Consider the following 18,705-nt stretch of genomic DNA (forward strand, 5'->3'; position numbering starts at 1 on the left):
TCCCAACACCGAGGCATGCTGGAACACATGAGAACGTGTGGGACAGAAACAACGGGCAGCAGACCCAAGCTTTTACAACGCTGCTTGAGTGTGAAATCAACTGGGAAAGTAGCTCAGTGGTTAGAATACCTGCCTAGCATGCAGGAAACCCTAGGTTCTATCTCCACATCTGCATCAAAACATGAGTGGTAGCACATGCCTTTAATCTGACACTTGGGAGTCAGAGACCGAAGGATCAGAAGTTCAAGGCCACCTCAACAACAGAGTTTGAGGCCACCTGGTCTACATTAAGACCCTGTGTCCAAGTAGGGGGGTTGAGAAAGACTGACTGACTGAGTTTGAAATGGTGGATATGTTAGCATATACTGGCAATCCTAGCATCCAGGAATCTAAGATTGGCAGCTCATGAATTTCAGGCCAGCTTGGGCTATGCAATAAGACCTATCTCACACATGAAGATGAGAAGTCTGAATCATGGCTGCACTGTTAGGAAAGACCTAATTGCTGCTGGGCAAAGCTTTTATTTGTTGTTTGCTTTAAAGAACCATTAGTGGTTGGTCCTGCTCCCCAGGACCTGCTCTGGCTCATTCTTCTGATAAAACAACAAAGGCTGACAGCAAAGACTTGATTTCATGATGGACTGCTAGGAGTCATGAGTGTACAAGGCCTAAAATTGCAATCATAAAGTAAGATTCTTCACTCCACTTGCAGAAGAGTGATAGACAACTCTGACATTCACTCAGAGATGAGCTGGTTTTCCAGGACGCCTGCCCCTATGTGAGGAGAGGTGGTCAGCACTGTAGGGGCATATCTACCCAGTGGCTTCTGGGTGGAGGATGAACTCAAATGGAGCCACCCAGAGAGCCCAGCAGGTAAAGGTGCTGGCTCCACCAGCCTGGAGACCACAGTTCAAGCTTCACAAACCACAAAAAGGTGGAAGGAGAACAGATTCCAAGACTTCCCACCCCTGCTTGAATCAAATAAAAAAGCACAAATTTGTAAGTATTAACTGGAATGTTCTTTGTCTGCTTCAGCATCTATTTTTAAGAATCCAAATTTACCCTGGGAGGTACATGCCTTAATCCCAGCACTCGAGAAGCAGAGGCAGGCAGATCTGAGTTCTAGGCCAGTCTAGTCTACAGGGCCGAGTTCCAGGACAGTCAGAGCTACACAAGAAACTCTGTTTCAAAAAAATCAAAGAAAGAGAGAGAGAAAAAGGGGAGGGGGAGAGAAAGATTGAAAAAAGTTCACTAAGGGGACACAGAAGTTGGCAAGCTACCTTCCCACACTGGCAGATGCTATCAAGACCACATACTCTGTTCCCACCAAAGCCAGTCAGGAAGTTCAGGCAGAGGCAAATGAGGACTGGGTTCTGGCATTCCTTTGCACTCTACACACCAAGCCTCCCAATACAGAGAGAACCATGATTCACATATAGCCACTGACACCAGAACCAAACAGTGCGACACTGTACTCTCATTCACTAGAGACTTGATCACACTTTAGCCACCGGTGGTAAAAGCCAAGGGAGAACATAAATAAGTAACGTCTAGGAGGCAGTGGGACAAAGAGGTCAGGACCAGGGAGTGCCTCTAATGCTGGTGGCCACTCTCTCCCAGTGGGTAATCATCTTTGAGGAAGTAACAACCAAGGTGATGCAGAAGGGTCTGTCAGACAAACTCTATTCTAGAGTCAAGGGCACCTGCAGCACCTGACCTCCAGCAGGGAGGGGGCCTTCTACCTTCCTGGTTTCCAGGACTCTGGAATTCCAAGATGTACTCAGTGTCCTCCTCGACTTATGCTAAGGGCTTGGTACTAGTTATCTGTCTGTTCCCCAGAGTCTCCAGCCTCATGCTTGAGTCACTTCTGGGCCCCTCTACTTAGAAGCAGCTGTCACTAGGTACCTGCCACTCTTCTTCAACAATCAGAATAGTTTGCAAGACAGAATGCAACTTCACTTAAGCCAAGTTAGGGCCATCCTTGACTACAAAGTACGTTCAAGGACACCCTGGGCTGAGACTAATCTTAAACCAAAGAAGAGTGGAGAAAAAGCTGAGAGTAGGAGACAGACGCCAAAATGTGCTTGATATTGAACTGAAACCTCAGCCCTTGGAAAACAGGAATGAGAATTGAGGCTAGCATATCTCAGGAAAAAAAAAAAAAAAAAGCAAAGTCAGGTTTAGTGGACACTAACAGGGCACTAACTACCCAGGCACTAATAGGCAGACCTCTGAGTTTGAGGCCAGCTCGGTCTACACATAGACTGTCTCAACACCACCATCAAGGAAACACAAATTAACTATGAGACAGGGTCGCACATATCTGAGAGGACAGGTCCACAGTACAGTCAATACTCAGATGGCCTTACATCATTAGTGAATGAGGCACAGCCGCCCAGGAAGTATGTCCACAGACAGGCTGTCTCTTGTCTGTTTTGTTGCTGCAGAAGTAACCAAGTTGGCACTTAAACTCTCTTTAGCTAAGCATGAACCTGAACCCCTCCCTGATCACTCTGTCCCACTGCTTCATAAAAAAACTCTATGTGCAGTTACCACACAATTGTACTCTTGGGCACTCATCTTCAAGAAATGGACGCTCACTGCGGCTTTACTTTAAACAACAGTCCAGAGAGAGACTCTGTCCATCTTCCCATGGGCTAACAGTTAAGCTGTGAACTACTGCTCCCCAACAAAAAAAGCAAAATTATCATCACACTTGGGTCACTTCTTGGGCTAACAGTTAAGCTATGAACTACTGCTCCCCAACAAAAAAAGCAAAATTATCGTCACACTTGGGTCACTTCTCAGGAACTGTGCTGACCGAAAAGCCAATCACACACTATGGGATGGCTCAGCTGGTAAGGCATTTGTCTCACAGCTGAGAGGGCCCAAGTCTGAAGCCCCAGAGCCCATATACACTTCAGAGTACCTGGGTTCCATTCCCAGCACTCATATGACAACTCAGAACCAGCCATAACTTCAGTTCCAGGGGACACTGTCCATACAGGTTTGCAGGCGAAACAAACAGAAAAGACAACCTGTCACCAGGGTTGTGCCCCCACCTAGGCTTCCTGTCTCCAGCTGTGATCAGTGCTCCCACCCTCTTGCCTGTGGGGTCAAGTGTTAGAGCCTGACTGAGCTCAAACAGTCATGCCCTTGAGCTCCTAAACTGACTTAAATACATTTGTTCTTCCTAGTTAGTTGGGCTTCAGGAAGCTCAGTAGTAACCAGACAAACAACCTGAGCAACACGACTTTCAAAGCTGGCGAGTCCAGCACTCAGGAAGCTGAGGTAGATCAGGTGACAGGTGGGAGAACATAGGGAGGGAGGGCTGTCAACCTGAAGGGATTTTTATTTGTATTGGTTAGTATTATTTTGCTTTTTTTTTTTTTCCAGACAGAGTCGCACTCTGTATCCAGGCTGACAGAGAACACAGTCTTCCTAAGTACAGGGATTACAGATGAGTCACTGCACCTAACTTTAACCTAAGGATCTTTCTATACTGGCCGTTCTTAACCTGTGGGTCTTGACCCCCTTGGGGGGGGTGTCAAAAAAACCTTTCACAGGGTCACCTAAGATGATAAGACAACACAGATGTTTACATTATCATTCATAACAGTAGGAAAATTATGGTTATGAAGTAGCAACACATGAATTGTATGGTTGGGGGTCACCACACATGAGGAACTGTGTTAAAGGGCTACACCTTAGGAAGGTGAGAACCACTGCTCTAGGTGAGAGGAGTTTTATCAGGGTCTTGGTGGATACAGGACTCTACGGTGCTAAAGCATCACAGAATTACACACACGCAGGTACAAGTAAAACTGCAGGAATGGAAAGAATAGTAATATTCTAGCTGTGGTATCTGACAGAGGCTGTATCTCACAGATGCCTGTCAATTCAAAGTGAGCTCCCCTTAACAATGGCATACGGGGGAGGGGCTGCAAGAATCTCAGCAGGTAAAGGCACCTGCTGCCCAGACCGACAAGCTGTGCAATCCTGGGACCCACATTCCCACAGGCTGTGCTCTGATCTCTACACTCACATGATGAGACATTTGCACCCAAATGGACATGAGGTTTTGTTGTTTTTGTTTTGTTTTGATATAGGGTCTGATCATATAGCTGTGGCTGACCCTGAACTCAGATCTAACTGCCTCAGCCTCCCAGGTGCTGAATTTAAAGGCAAATGCCACCACATGGTCACAATTTTGTTTTTAATAGTAAAAAACCCATTTTAACATGTGTACTGTGTGTACCTGCATGTCCACAGGAAACAGAATAAAGTGTTAGATCCTCTGAAACTGGAGTCGCAGGCAACTGTGAGCCTCCTGATGTGGGTGCTGGGAACCAAACGCAGGCCCTCTGCAAGAGCAGTAAGTATTTTTAATCACTGAGCCATCTGTCCAGTGAGGGCCCCTACATCTTTTTAATACTTTAAAAGTATTAAAGCAGGCAAGATGGCTCAGTGGGTAAAACTGTTTGCTACCAGAGCTGAGTTTGACCTGGGACCCAAATAGAGGGAAGAAAAAACAGACTTCTGTAAGTTGTCCTCTAACCTTCATGCTTGTGTGGTGACGCATGTGCATATTTGAGGTTACACACTAAATAAATAAAGTGTAATAAGAAAAAACTGTCATTTAATAATGTCTAGGGGTTAGGAACATCTCAGTAGGTAATGTAGTTGCCAGGCAACCAAGAGGATCTGAGTTCAGATCCCCAGACCCATGTAAAAAGCTGTGTGGCTTAGCTCATGTGTGGGCAAGGCAAACAGGCAGAACCTTGGCACTCACTGAACATCCAGTCTCGCTCTATGCGAAAGCTCTAGGTTCAGTGAGAGACACAGTCCTAAACAACAACAACAAAAAAAATACAAATACAAAACATAAGTGTGCAGAGTATTTGAGAAAGACTGCTTGTTGCCTCTGGCCTCCATACCCCCACAGCACTCTAAAAATTATTCTAATGAATTTTATTTATGTGTATGAGTGTTTCACTTGGACTTATGTGTGTGTGTATCATGTGGGTGCCTGGTGTCTACACATGTCAGAAGTGGGTGATAGATCTCTTGTACTGGAGTTACAGATGGCTGAGAGTTACCATTCAGGTTCCTGGAACTAAATCCAGGTCATCTGAAAGAGTAATCAGTGCTCTGAACCACTGAACCACTTCTCTAGCCCAAATGATGTTTTATGGTCATTAACTTCCAGTCCTGACCACGGTCCTACAGAGGCATTCCTTCGTTTTCAGAAGCCCCAGCTTGTGGCCCTTCTGCTATCCCAATACACAGACCACCACCAAAAAACTGACCAAAGGAAAGCATTTCTATGGGACTGGAACAGTTCCATTTTCTAGGACCCCTTTATGACAGTAATGCAGTCTAAATGGTATTGGGGGGGAGAGTGTGAGAAATGATAAGATTACATATGGTGAGATGTCAGGTCCTGAAAGCCCAGACACACAACCCTAAAAATACACTAATTATACACAAACATCCAGAGATCTAGAAGAATACCTAGATGGTCAGTCCCTAGCTATGAGTTCCTGGGGTGGCTAGGGTGGAATAGGACTGGCCCAGGGCTGTATGGACTTGAACTGCCCAGTGTTGGTGTAAAGATTGCATTCCAATTCTAGATCAATAGGTCTACTTTGTTTAACAAGGGGAAAATAAAGCAAGCACTTACTGCATTCATAGATCTGTTCCAGCTTATCCACAGAAGAAAGGGAGAAAAACTTATACCCGGACTTACTACCAACAGCTAGGGACCTGTAAAAAAGCCAAATTCAGAAGTAAGAGCTGACGCACGTACACAGCAATCATGCATAAACCAGTGCCCACTCTACTCACCAGTCACCAAGGTTCCTATCAGATATCCCCAGCATGGTCTGAGTTATCTCATGGGTCTGTATCAGGGATTTGACTATAAGCCAGAATTCTGTAAAGCATATGGCATGGCCATTGAGACAGGAGTCTTACTAATCACAACTGCATACTGCAGGCTAGCTGGCCTGTAAGCATCCAGGAATACTCCTGTGTCGCCTCCCTTCCAATCTCAGGAAGACGGGCCATGTCTGGCTTGACATGTGTTTATGGGATCTAACCTCTCCCTCACACTTGTACAGCATGTGTTTTTTACCCTCTGAGCCATCCCCTCAGCCCCAATGGTCTTTCAGTTCATGTATATGTGTATGAAGGTACCCAGTTGTAGACCTTAAATATATTAGTCAGTTATCCCTCCCCACCATAAAGCGTGGGAAAAGATTAAAATAGTAAAAACAAATGAACACAATTCATTTTGAGCCCTAACTGAAGAGTAATCAGCTGTCACTCAGTGATTGCAGACACGCACGGCTGATATGGCACGTATGAGTCTGCCAGTAAACCATACTGCAGTCTACACTCTGAGCAATGATACTTACAACCTGGGCTGGGTGTCCGTCCTTGTCTCAGGACTGACTTTCACTGTCTTAAGCACTCTCGTAAGGTGTTGTGGCCAGGAGGTGGGGTAGAAATGGCATGCACCAAGGAACTACTCAGACCCTGGGACTGGAAGACTTTGCTGCCTTAGACCATTGGTTCTCAACCAGTGGCTCTCTACCCTTTTGGGGTCACATTATCAGATTCATAACATCACGATCCACTGTAGCATAATTACAGTTATGAAGTAGCAATGGAAATAATTTTATGGTTGGGGGTCACCACACCATGAGGAACTGTATTAAGGGTCGCATCATTAGGAAGGCTGAGAATCACTGCCTCAGATGGAAAAAGGCTTATGTTTGAGTGGCCATGTTTACCAACTCCCAGCTCTGGCTAAAAAGCTCAGAGCACAAAACCTTGGTGACACCAAATGAAGAAAGTCCTGATCAGAAAATTCTATCCCAAGAATGCAACTAAGCAAGGAAGCAAGAGAAAGCAGCACACACAGCTTTCCCCAGCACAAAGGGTGACTAGGGAGAAGCAAGGAGACACAATAGGTTCAGACACTAGGGCTGGTTTTGGTTTAATGCTGAAAAAAGATGAAAACACATCTTTGTGACTGCCACCCATTTGTATTTGTATCCCAGGAAGACACCTGAGGCTACACTAACAATCAGCTCATCACTTGACATTTCTGGCCTTCCCACAGAGAGGTGGAATGCATTCTTAAACCTGGGTATGGCAGCACATGCAATCTCAGCACCTGGGAGGCAGAGGCTGGAAGATCAGAAATTCGAGGTCCTCCTAGGCTATATACCAAATTCAAAGGCAGCCTGGTCTACATAAGGCCCTGATTCAAATCACCAAAAGGGAAAAGGAAAAAGAAAGCCACGCACTTGCAGACTGAAGGCTCTGTGAGTGCTGGGGAGACCTGAGGACCACAGCCACTCTCCACCAGCCGATATGGTTTGTCTTTGCAAGACGTCACTACACTGAGTTCTTTCAACCAAGTGCTCAGGTACAGAGACTGGACACACCGTGAGTAGTAACAGGTGGCTGTGGTGGTGCACACCCTTAGTCCCAGCACTTAGGGATCCAGCCGCTCTACGAGGCAAGTCAGATGTGTATCAATGTAAATTTAAAAAAAAAAAAAAAAGGAACAAAACAAACAACTCTCCAGAAAAGTTGGAAATAAAATCTCAGCAGCTAGGAACTCTGGGCAAACTGGCATTCAAGAAAGTATTTTCCAGACAATAAAAAAAGTTTGCTACTGTAAGCAAATTTTAATCGCTTACCTCGACTGCTTCTGATTTTAAAACACAAACCACCCTGGCCCTTGGGAGGTAGAAGTAGGAGTACCAGGAGTTCAAGGCCAACCTGGCCTCATAGTGAGTCCCTGTCTCAAAGCAAAAACAAAACAACCAGAATACCAAGAAGCACAAAGAAAGTAAGACAAAATCATTCCTAAGTTGTCCATTTTCCTGTGTGGTCTTTAAGATTTTCATTTATATTAAGCATCTATGTGAGCATCCACCGCATCCCCAGCTGTGAGCGAGCACAGGTCCTCGGCAAACAAGAGTCCCCCAAAGAAAACTTTCCTGGTTATTAAAACCAAAGGACACTTTGTTTTTATGCTTATTTGAAACAGAATCTCACTAAGTAGATGAGGCTGGCCTGGGACTTTAATCCCCCTGCCTCAGACTTCCTGAGTACTGGCATAGACATGAACCAGTATGCCTGCTTTGGCAAATTCATTTTGGGCTCAAAGTTTTGTGTATATCACATCAGATGGTCAGAACATGTGAGATACACATGTAATTCTACGTAAATGCATCTGAATGTATATATGTACACTACACAGTTACAGGAGCCAGGACAGCCGAACAGGGTGCTGGACCCCTGAAACCTGAGTAACAGGTGCTCATGAGCCGCCTCATGGGTCCTAGGAAACAGGTCTTGGTCCTCTGCAAGAGCACTAAGTGCTCTTAACTTCCTGAGCCATCTCTCCAGCCCCCTGACCATAATTTACAAAAATATTTTCTGGAACCGTTAGCATGTGTGATGTGATTTTTATGCTGGGTTCAGTCTCCAGCAGAAAAATAAAAACACCAATCCCCAAACAAACTCCTACCCTTACAGACAGCTACCAGTTTTTCCTCATGACCACCGCTTCTCATTTCTTGTTTGCTTGGAAATCACAAAATGAGCTTTAGGGAGGTCCTTATCTAAGCATGAAAGTGGATTCTGGGTTCCAGGGAGGGGGCTTGGCTCTCAGCGAGCAATGCTCCCCATGAATCTTTTTGATGTTCTAGATACACAGAACTAATTAGAGTATTAAATACCTGGGCTAGGGTTTTAAAGCCAAAACCTACCAAGCTGACTGTGACTTGGGAAGGTAAGTAGTTAAATGACACTGCAAGTCATCTAGGGTGAAGCACGTCAGAGCATTGCTGGGCAGGACTGGCCCTAAAGCCCCAGGGCAGTGGGACATTTCATTAGATACACTAAGGCTCACACATACACCTCCTGGGAAGGTTCTCTTGACAGAAAATGCAGACATTTATACTCATGGAAAAGGCAGAACCCAATGAGAGGTGAGATTTATCTATTAGAAATAAATGCTTATGCCTTATTAAGTTAACCCAGGCCCAGGGATGTAGCCATTAGTGGAGCACTTGCCTGGCCAGCACGTGCAAAGCCCTGAGTTCAATCCCTGGTTGTCCAATGTGATCCTTATTGACAAAGGGGAAGACAGACTGCAAGAGGGATGGAGGAGGAGCTGGAGGACCTCCAGCTCAAGGCCAACTGAGGCTGCATATTGAGACTGTCTCAAAAAATAAAGGTGTTAAGGGTGCAATGGTGCCCAGCTTTAACTCTGGCATTGGGGAGGAAATGCAGTAGGAAGCTCTGTCAAGTTCAAGACCAACCATGGCCACACAGCACAGTAAGTTCAAGGCCCAAGCTGGCCTTGAGCTACAAAAGACCCACTCACAAGCAAACAAGCAGATGTATTTGCTTAGGCTGGAGTGAATGACTCAGTGGCTAAAAGCATGTATTGCTCTTGCAGAGGACCTGAGTTCGACTTCCAGCACCCACAACAGGTAACTCACAGGCCTGTAACTCCAGCACAAGGGGATCTGACATGCATGACCTCCTCAGGAACATACATATACTCCTTTCTCATCTTCCCCTCCCATGAGTCAAGCTTGTTGCAACATCCTTTTGCTATTTCATGAGGGCATGGGGAAGGAACCGCCATCTTGAAATGGTAACTCTATTACTAAATTTAAACATGAGCCTGAAGTGGATGGTAGACTTCTACTTCACTATGAGAACATGTAGCAGACCTGACCCTTAGCTTCTCAGCCATCAGTCTATAAAGGCCCTCCCATCATTACCTTCACTGTGAAAAGGTCACACTTGATTATGTAGGTGAGTAGGACAAGCCACCACTGTAAACAGGAAGCTGACTGCCCCACAGCTGCAATGATCTGACAGGTGCTATTAAGACCACAGCCAGGACAAATCATGGAGAAACCAGTCCATCCCCGCTCCAGATCTGAACCAGAAGTCCTGAGGCCTTTCAGAGTATCAGAAGCAGAGTTCTCTCGTTGGCCAATTTTTGTAGGGAGTTAATAATGTTCCCTAAGAAACACCAAAACTGGGAACCAGGTTGCCCTGGAACGATCACAAGGTTCTGTGGGGACTGTCCATCTACAGTAATCTGCAGTAACGGGTGCGGTAATCTCCTATTCTCAACTATCTGTTCTGCAAAGCAAACAGGAGGCAAACAAGTTAAGGCTGAAGGCTTTGAAAGCTACCTTCAATTTACAGGTAAATAGAGAATAGTTCCTTCCACAGTGGCGCCTGGCAATGGAGGAAGTTCAGTGGGAGAAAGCAGTTAATGCCTTTAGACCCTTTCTAACATGGGGGTAGGGTGTGGTGTTCCCTGGTTAAGTTCAACTTGGAAAAGCTAGAGTGCTCCCACACAAACCTGCCACTTTAAGAAACACAGGTGGGAGCTGGGCGGTGGTGGCGCACACCTTTAATCCCAGCACTTAGGAGGCAGAGGCAGGCGGATTTCTGAGTTTGAGAGTTTGAGGCTAGCCTGGTCTACAGAGTGAGTTCCAGGACAGCCAGGGCTACACAGAAAAACCCTGTCTCAAAAAACAAAAAACAAAAAACAAAAAAACAAAAAAAAGAAAAGAAAGAAACACAGGTGGGAATCGACAACCAGGATGGGCTGCTCTTCCTGGCTTTCCCATTGTTCTCCTTTAAAAACAAAACCAGACAGTAAAGAGCAGATCATACTGGGCTCCCTTTTAGAATAAGAGGCATAAAAAGAAAAACCTCTCAAGATGTGAAATAATATTACTAGTACGAGAAAAAAAGACACTAATGTAGTTTGGAGTACAATAAATATTTGAGCACTTAAACGAGGCATTGAAATTACTACATAATGGACGGGTACTCTTAACGTACAGTGGCCCCCATCTATCCCTGAACACAGCAAATGGATTCCACACAAAGTTCAACGGGTGGCTGAAAACCTTTCACACGTCCATGTGGTATATGTTAATGTATTTCTGAACATGTGGATGCATACCTGTGTGCATGTATATGTATGTGTCCATGGAGGCTACAGACCAGATGGGCATCTTCCTTTACCACACTCCATCTTGCTATCTAAGACAAGGTCTCTTATGAATCTGGAGATTATTTCTCTTTGGATGGACTGGTGGGCCAGAAGGTTTGAGGATGACCAACCTAACCTACCTACCTCTGTTCCTACACCCACACCGGCCCTAGAGTTACAGATGCCCCACCCTCCCACAGCCCTTGCCTGGCTTTTACATTGGTACTGAATACCCACAGTCAAGTTCTCCTGCCTCAGACCCTTGTTTTTGTTGTTCCCCTCCCCAACCTCCCTTTAAACAAGGTCTCTCTATTCAGTCCTGGCTATCCGGGAATTCGTTATGCAGACCAGGCTGGCCTTGGATTCAGAGATCCTCCTGCCTCTGCCTCCCAATTGATGGGACTAAAGGTGTATGCCACCACCACCTGACCTGTTCTTTTTTTAAAAGATGCTGGCTGGGCATGGTGGTACACACCTGCAATTCCAGCACTGCAAGGTGCAAGAGCACCAGGAATCCAAGGCTAGTAGGGCATTAGCTTTTTTAGGGGGTGGGAGGAGAGACAGGGTTTCTCTGTGTAGCCCTGACTGTCCTGGAACTCACTCTGTAGACCAGGCTGGCCTTGGACTCAAGAGACCTTCCAGCCTTTGCTTCCCAGCACCGGATTAAAGGAGTGTGTCACCAAGCCTGAGTTCACATGCACTGAAGTCACTGTACTGAATTCCTTCCAACTTAGGTTTCTAGATCTCTTTGGCAAGTCAAAAAAGACACAGCAAGTCTTGTTTTTAAGTTATAACTTAAACTAATGGGTTCAGGTCTGAGGGAGGGGTGTCTAAAAATAAGCAAGTAAAGCCTTGTAATATTAGGTTTTCCTAATAGTTGATCCTCAAACCCTAATGGTGTAGAAGCCAAATCACTACTGGTTGGAAATGCTCTCCTCCAACCTGGATGGTGCCTGCTTATTCACTGGGCAAATTGCAACAGGTTGTCCCTGTAGCTTTGGTTGTGCTGGCTTTAGGGCGCGACACAATCTTTAGCAACCTGAATGTATGAGGGGCACACATCTACCGGTGTGCATACATTTCTGCGGAGGCCAGTGGTTGATGCCAGGTGTCCTCTCTTTATTTACCACAGCAGGGGGTCTCATCCCTGAGCCCCAGAGCTCACTGACCCTGCTCATTTAACTAGTCAGGGATCCGCTAGGATTATAGATAGCTGCCTAGCTTTTATTTGGGTCTCAGGGTTGTTTGACAAGTGCTTTATGCATTGAACCATCTCTCCAGTGCCCAGGTCCACGACTACTTCCAGACTCAGTGTCTTTAGCACTCTGTTCTGAGGTAGAAAAGACCCAGTGTGGTACAACAGAAAGAACACCAGGTGAGTGAGCTCGGGGGAAGACAGCCTACCCCTGGCCCATCCCACTATTAACCAACTTTAAGATTCTGGCAGACTCTAGCCCTTTCTGAACTTCATGGTCTCATTTGTGGCTGGACCAGGTGACCCAATCACAGGACAGGTCCTCCTCCTTTAGACTGTGTGAAGGTCCAACTGAGCACCTGTTGCTTACCTCCCTCCACACAGGTACTTGTCGTTCTCCCATCTAACTTTTAGTTGAGGAAAAACAAAAGCCTCAGTCTCTGCCTTGCTAATGCTATTGTGCCAGCAGCGACCAACTCCTCAGTGTGATGCCAAGTGACCCATTCCTCCTCCTCTTACATCACTTCCTCTTACTCACTTCCCAAGATGGCTCGTCTCCCTTCCAGTCCTATAACTCATCCATCCTTCCTCAGAAGCCTCATCTATTACCTACCTTCCAGGTATGCCAAGGAGGCAGCCTTGAAGAAGAACCAGATCCGGACCTACAGCAGTTCAGTCTGGTAGAACAGAGGACCGGTACGAAGGTTTTTTTACCTCAGGCATAGCCCACCTCACCCCTTTTTGAAGCTCCCAGACCCCTTGAGGACAAAGTCTCAGACCAAAGGCCGGGGTTACTATTGCCGTTTGGTCCTTGTTTGGAGGAGACCAAGTTACTTGCCGGAAAGAACGGCAGAAAAGAAATAAGAAAACAGAAAAAGAAAAGCCATGAAAAGCGACAGAAGCACTGAGGAGGATAGAGATGTATAGAAAGAGGGAGGCGGGCGATGCCCGGGGCGGCCGCGAAACCGAGTCCGGGTGACAGGCACAAACCGGCGTGCACAGCTCCTTCCCAACTTTGTCTTAGGACAGGTGGATGGGAGCACCCCGAGTTCCATCACCTCCTGCGGTCCAGGAGGCAGCAGCGCTCGAGCGGCCGCGCGGGCTCAGCACGCCCCCCGCCCATACCCCTCAACCCGACACAGGCCCTGACCTCTGACCCGGCCCGGCCCGAGCCCGGCCTTACGTGTTATCCTGGTTGAAGTTGGCGAACAGCAGCTGGCCGGCGCCGGCCTCTCCGCTCTGGCTCGCCAGGTTCATGGCTGCGCGCGCGCGACGGACCCGGACCCCCCTTGGCGGGAGCGCGCGCGGCTCAACTCGGGCGGTCCGCGGGAGCACGCTACACTCAGGATCTACGTCTGGTCCGGCTGGTCGCCCCGCTCGCCGCCTCTCGCCGCGCGGGGGCCAACTGCCGCCTCATCCCGTCCCCACTCTTGTTTATGCTCCAGAACCGGGACGGGCTGCGCGCTTGCGCGGTCCCGCCCAACCTCGCGACGCACGGCGGCGTACAGCGCAGGCCCGCTGCGTAGGCCCCGCCTCTTCACCTCAGTCTCCCGTGGTGTTTCCGGTCGACTGCGCATGTATAAAGGTGCGCTGGTGGGTGCGCCTGCGCGTGGCGGAGAGTGGGCGGGAGCTTGCTGTCTGAACGCCGAGTTGCCTAGTTGGTCCTAGCTCGTTAGCTTGACGAGAGTGTCACACGTCCGTTTTGCAGACTTGAAAAGCGAGGCTCGTGTCGGGCGGTGGTGGCACACGCCTTTAATCCCAGCACTTGGGAGGCAGAGGCAGGCGGATTTCTGTGTTCGAGGCCAGCCTGATCTACAGAGTGAGTTCCAGGACAGCCAGGGCTACACAGAGAAACCCTGTATCGAAAAACAGAAAAAAAAAAAAAAAGAAAGAAAGAAAAAGAAAAGAAAAGAAAAGAAAAGCGAGGCTCAGAACAATTTACCAGATGTTGGATCTGAGACTGGAAATGACTTCTCCAAGGCGCGCGTGGTCACCGTCCTTGGGACAGGATTCTACTTTGTATAAGTCCGTGCAACAGTATACGGGGAGCACCTTTCTCTCCTTCTTCCCGCTTTCCTTCCATTCTTTCCTTTCTCCTCTTCTCCTCAAGGGGATCGAAATGCCCTGGTGCCAAAGATCCCGGAGAAGAGCGAGACTTGTTCTGCGCTATTAGAACTGAACCTGTAGGCAGAGTTCTTAGACTAGCTTTGGACTCTAGCTGAGGCTGATCTTGAATTCCTGCCTTTGCCTTTTAAAAGATTACAGACATGCACCACCATGCTTGCTTAAAATAGCCTTTAAAATGGTTTGTTTTGTTTTGTTTGGAGTCCTTGGCTGGTCTGCAACTCACTGTCTTCTTAACCTTCAACTCATAGAAATCTACTGCCCTCTACCCTCCGCCCTCCGCGCTCTGCCCTCTGCACTCTGGTGCTGGAATTAAATGTGCTATGATCCCCAGCTTTTCTTTTTTAAAATGAATTCTTTGAGAATTTCTTGCAATGTGTTTTGATTATATCCAACCTCGCCACCCAGATCTGCTCTTCTTCCTTACCCACCCAACTTTGTGTCTTTTTTTCTTTTTTTAAACCCACCAATTCCATTTTGTGTTGCCCATTTATTTTTGGATATAGCCTTCCCCTGGAATGTGGTCACCGTATCAGAGACCATACCCTTGAAGAAAATTGCTTCCTCGTTCCCAACAGCTACCAATTACCACTAGCTTCTTAGGTAGGAATGGGGTTTCATGCCCATCTCTCTGACTTATACTGAGATTTTTGTCTGCCTTGACCTGCATAAGTCTGGTCTATTCTGCCATAACTGCTGTGAGGTCATGTGTGCAGACTCTTCTGCAGTGGTCCCTGAGCACTGGGAGGAGGGGTGTGGTATATATGGCCCACATTCCGCTAGTTGTGGGCCTCTGTGTCAGTCACACCATCTTCTACAAATAGAAGCTTTTCTAATAAGAGCCAAGAGATGCATTTATCTATGGGTGTAACAGTAAAAGGTCAATTTCATACTATGTCCATTTGGCAGACTGGTGGTGGTAGGCGCACCCACCTGCCCACAGGTTCTTGGCCTTGATAATGGTGCCGAATATGGGTTTCATTTTGTGGACCAGGCCTTAAATCCAATTAATATTATTGGCACTAGGAAAGACTTTCTGAATGGGACCCCAATAACCCAGGCATTAAGACCAACAATAAATGGAACCTCATGAGACTAACAAACTTTTTTGTAAAGAACATCATCATTTGAGTCAAGAGGAAGTCTTCAGAATGGGTAAACAACCTTTAAAAGCTATACCCCTGACAGGGTTACTATCAAGAATATACAAAGAACTGAAAAAATAAAACATCAGGAATATAACCCAGTTTTAAAAATGGGGCATGGAGCTGGGCAGTGGTGGCGCATGCCTTTAATCCCAGCACTTGGGAGGCAGAGGCAGGCAGATTTCTGAGTTTGAGGCCAGCCTGGTCTACAGAGTAAGTTCCAGGACAGCCAGGGCTACACAGAGAAACCCTGTTTCGAAAAACAAAACAAAACAAAAAGACAGAACAAACAAACAAACAAAGAAATAAAAGAAAAAAAATCACCCCATCCCCAAATGGGACATGAAAGTACCTGAACATGAAGTTCCTAAAAGATGAAGCAAAACCAGCCAGGAAACATTCTTATAAAAATTCAACATCCTTAGCCATCAGGGAACTGCAAATTAAAAATCTGAGGTTTTCTCTTGCTCTCAGTCAGAAGGGAGGCTAAGATTTTTTTTAATGCTAGCATAGATGTGGGGACAGGGAACACTTACTTGCTGCTGGTGGGAGTGCCAGCAGCATAGCCACTATGGAAATCAGCGTGGAGGTTCCTCCAAAAGCTGAAAATGGGGCTAGAGAGATGGCTCAGTGGTTAAGAGCACTGACTGCTCTTCCAGAGGTCCTGAGTTCAATTTCCAGCAACCACATGGTGGCTCACAACCATCTGTAATGGGATCCGACGCCCTCTTCTGGTGTGTCTGAATCAGCTACAGTGTACTCACATAAAATTAATAAATAAATATTCTTTAAAAAAAAGAAGCTGGAAATAGATCAACCACATGCCTCACCTCTGCCACTCCTGAGCATACACCCTGAGGACCATCTCTTCATACAGAGATCCCACTCACCTGTGTCTGTTGCTGTACTATTCATAACAGACAGGAAATAGAAACTGCCTGGATGCCCATCAGCTAATGAACGGATAATGAGAATATGGTACATTTACACAATGGGTAGTTCTGAACTGGTAAGAAAAAATAAAACTATGAGCCTCACAGGTCAAGGAATGGAGCCAGAAACAATCATGCTAAGGGAAGTCACCCAGACCCCAAACACAGACACCCCAGCTTTTTTTCATTCATTCGTGGATATTAGATTACAATCTTTAGGTGTGTGCTTTTCACCGGGCAGTGGTGGCGCACGCCTTTAATCCCAGCACTTGGGAGACAGAGGCAGGTGGATTTCTGAGTTCGAGGCCAGCCTGGTCTACAGAGTGAGTTCCAGGACGGCCAGGGCTACACAGAGAAACCCTGTCTCAAAAAACAAACAAACAAAAAAAGAGGTAAAGGGGAATAATGGAGCAGGAAGGATTAAATGGGTGGGGGATGGCAATTCGGAGGAGAAGAGGGAACACGGGGAGGGTCAACTAATGCTAAAGACTTTAGGAAAAGCCATATGGCACCTCATTACTGTAGAAGCTTCCTATATTACACAGATATGCACATAGAAGAAGAGTTTGATGGAGTTACTCTGTTAACAGGACAACAAAGCCCTACTAGACAGCGCAGGCTAATCAATAAAAAGCCCCATGCCAGGAATGAGTCATCTCTTTTAGAGATGTTGGATCGTGAGGTCAAAAGGTTCCCAAACATGTCAGGCTACTGTCAATGGTTACCCTCCAGAATTTGATGGTAATATTTTTTTGCTGAAGATGCCATGTACTCAAGTGACAGAACATGGGGGAATCCATCTGGTATTGACCTGGAAGTCTCATTCTTCCTGGCTGTTCATAGGGCGTCCTTCCAGCATTCGTACAGCTGAAAGGACTTCTGCATACTCCTGAAGTAGATTAGGAGTCGTCAGTCTTGCCCTTACCGAGTTATAATAACCAGAGTCCTGACAAAACACGCCCAGTGGAGACAAAACACGCCCACTGGAGACAAAACACGCCCACTGGAGACAAAACACGCCCACTGGAGACAAAACACGCCCATTGGAGACAAAACACTCCCATTGGAGCAATACTGGCTTGAACGTCATGGAAGTAGCTAAGATGCCCTTGTTAATAAAAGGAATGAATTCCCCCACAGGACACAACACTTAGAAATTATTTTAAGCATGCTTAACTAACATGGTGGCAATGACTTACCTAGGGACTAGGGGATACAGAGATGACAAACTCACAGACACATGAACACAAAAAAGCTGGAACCGGGTGGTCTGGGCTCCGATGGAGAAGCCGCAGCAGGCAGGAAGCTCGGCGTATTTGTTACACAGATGAGCGTGAGCAACCCACCCTCCTTTCCCGCTGTCTCACGTGATGCTGAATTGTAGACGTGCACGACTTGCTTAGCCATATCGTATTTCAATTCAACAACCCATTTCCTTATTTATTTTGAGACAGTTACTTACTTATGCTGCCTAGACTAGCCTGGAACTCACTGTGTAAATAAGGCAAACCTCAAACCCTCAGAGATGTGTCTGTTTCTCTGTCTGGAGTGCTGGGCTTCAAAGCCTGTGCCATCACACGGGGCTGTTGTTTATTTTGAGAAAAGATTTCAATTATTGCCTTATTGCCTCCAATTCGCTATGTGGACAAAATGGACCTTGAGCTCCTCATTGTCTTGCCTCCACTGGACTGTGATTACAGGTGTGTACCACTGTGCCCAGTTTTATGACTTTATGTGGTGCTGGGAATCAAACCCTGGCATTAAGCAAGATACCCAGGGCAGACACTCCAGCTGAGCGGCTGTTTCAGGTCTCCAGGGTTTTCTTTGATGATGCAATTGAAAAGTAAAGTGTTTTTTCAAGTTTTATGTTCTGAGTGGGTTCCTTCCTTTCTTTCTTTCTTTCTTTCTTCCTTCCTTCCTTCCTTCCTTTCCCTTCTTTCACTTCTCCTCCTCCGCCTCCTCTTCTTCTTCCTCCTCCTCCTCCTTCTTCTTCTTCTTTTTTTTTTTTTTAAGACAGGGATCTTACTACATATCCCAGGCTGTCCTTGAATTCCTAAGCTTCAGCCTCCTGAGTTCTGGAATTATAGACGTGCACCACAACACCCAGTTAAGGAGGCGATGGGAATGAAAGCCAGGCTCCAAATATGTTAGGCAATTGCTCCACCCACTGGGACATCCCCTTCCCCAAGCCCTGTTTATTGTTGCTTTGTATGTTCTTTGAGACAGGCTTTCACTCTGTAGCCCAGGCTGACCT

General features: G+C 46.6%; 1 protein-coding gene across 2 annotated transcripts in view; it reads right to left on the reverse strand.

Annotated features, from left to right (window-relative positions):
- Wipi2 (WD repeat domain, phosphoinositide interacting 2) overlaps window positions 1-13,700 on the reverse strand; it is a 31,320-nt gene extending 17,620 nt beyond the window's left edge. Inside the window, exons 1-2 of one of the 2 annotated variants that reach the window (XM_028756032.1) lie at window positions 13,434-13,700; window positions 5,683-5,765 (exon numbers count right to left, since the gene is read on the reverse strand). In XM_028756032.1, coding sequence (XP_028611865.1) covers window positions 5,683-5,765; window positions 13,434-13,507 — 157 coding nt within the window. In that variant the 5' untranslated portion in view covers window positions 13,508-13,700. The remainder of the gene's footprint in view (window positions 1-5,682; window positions 5,766-13,433) is intronic. The other variant, XM_028756033.1, reaches the window with a different exon arrangement.
- Window positions 13,701-18,705: the final 5,005 nt, after the last annotated feature.

The sequence above is a fragment of the Grammomys surdaster genome, unplaced genomic scaffold (assembly GCF_004785775.1).
Source record: "Grammomys surdaster isolate TR1022 unplaced genomic scaffold, NIH_TR_1.0 126109, whole genome shotgun sequence".
NCBI classification, from domain to species: Eukaryota; Metazoa; Chordata; class Mammalia; order Rodentia; family Muridae; genus Grammomys; species Grammomys surdaster.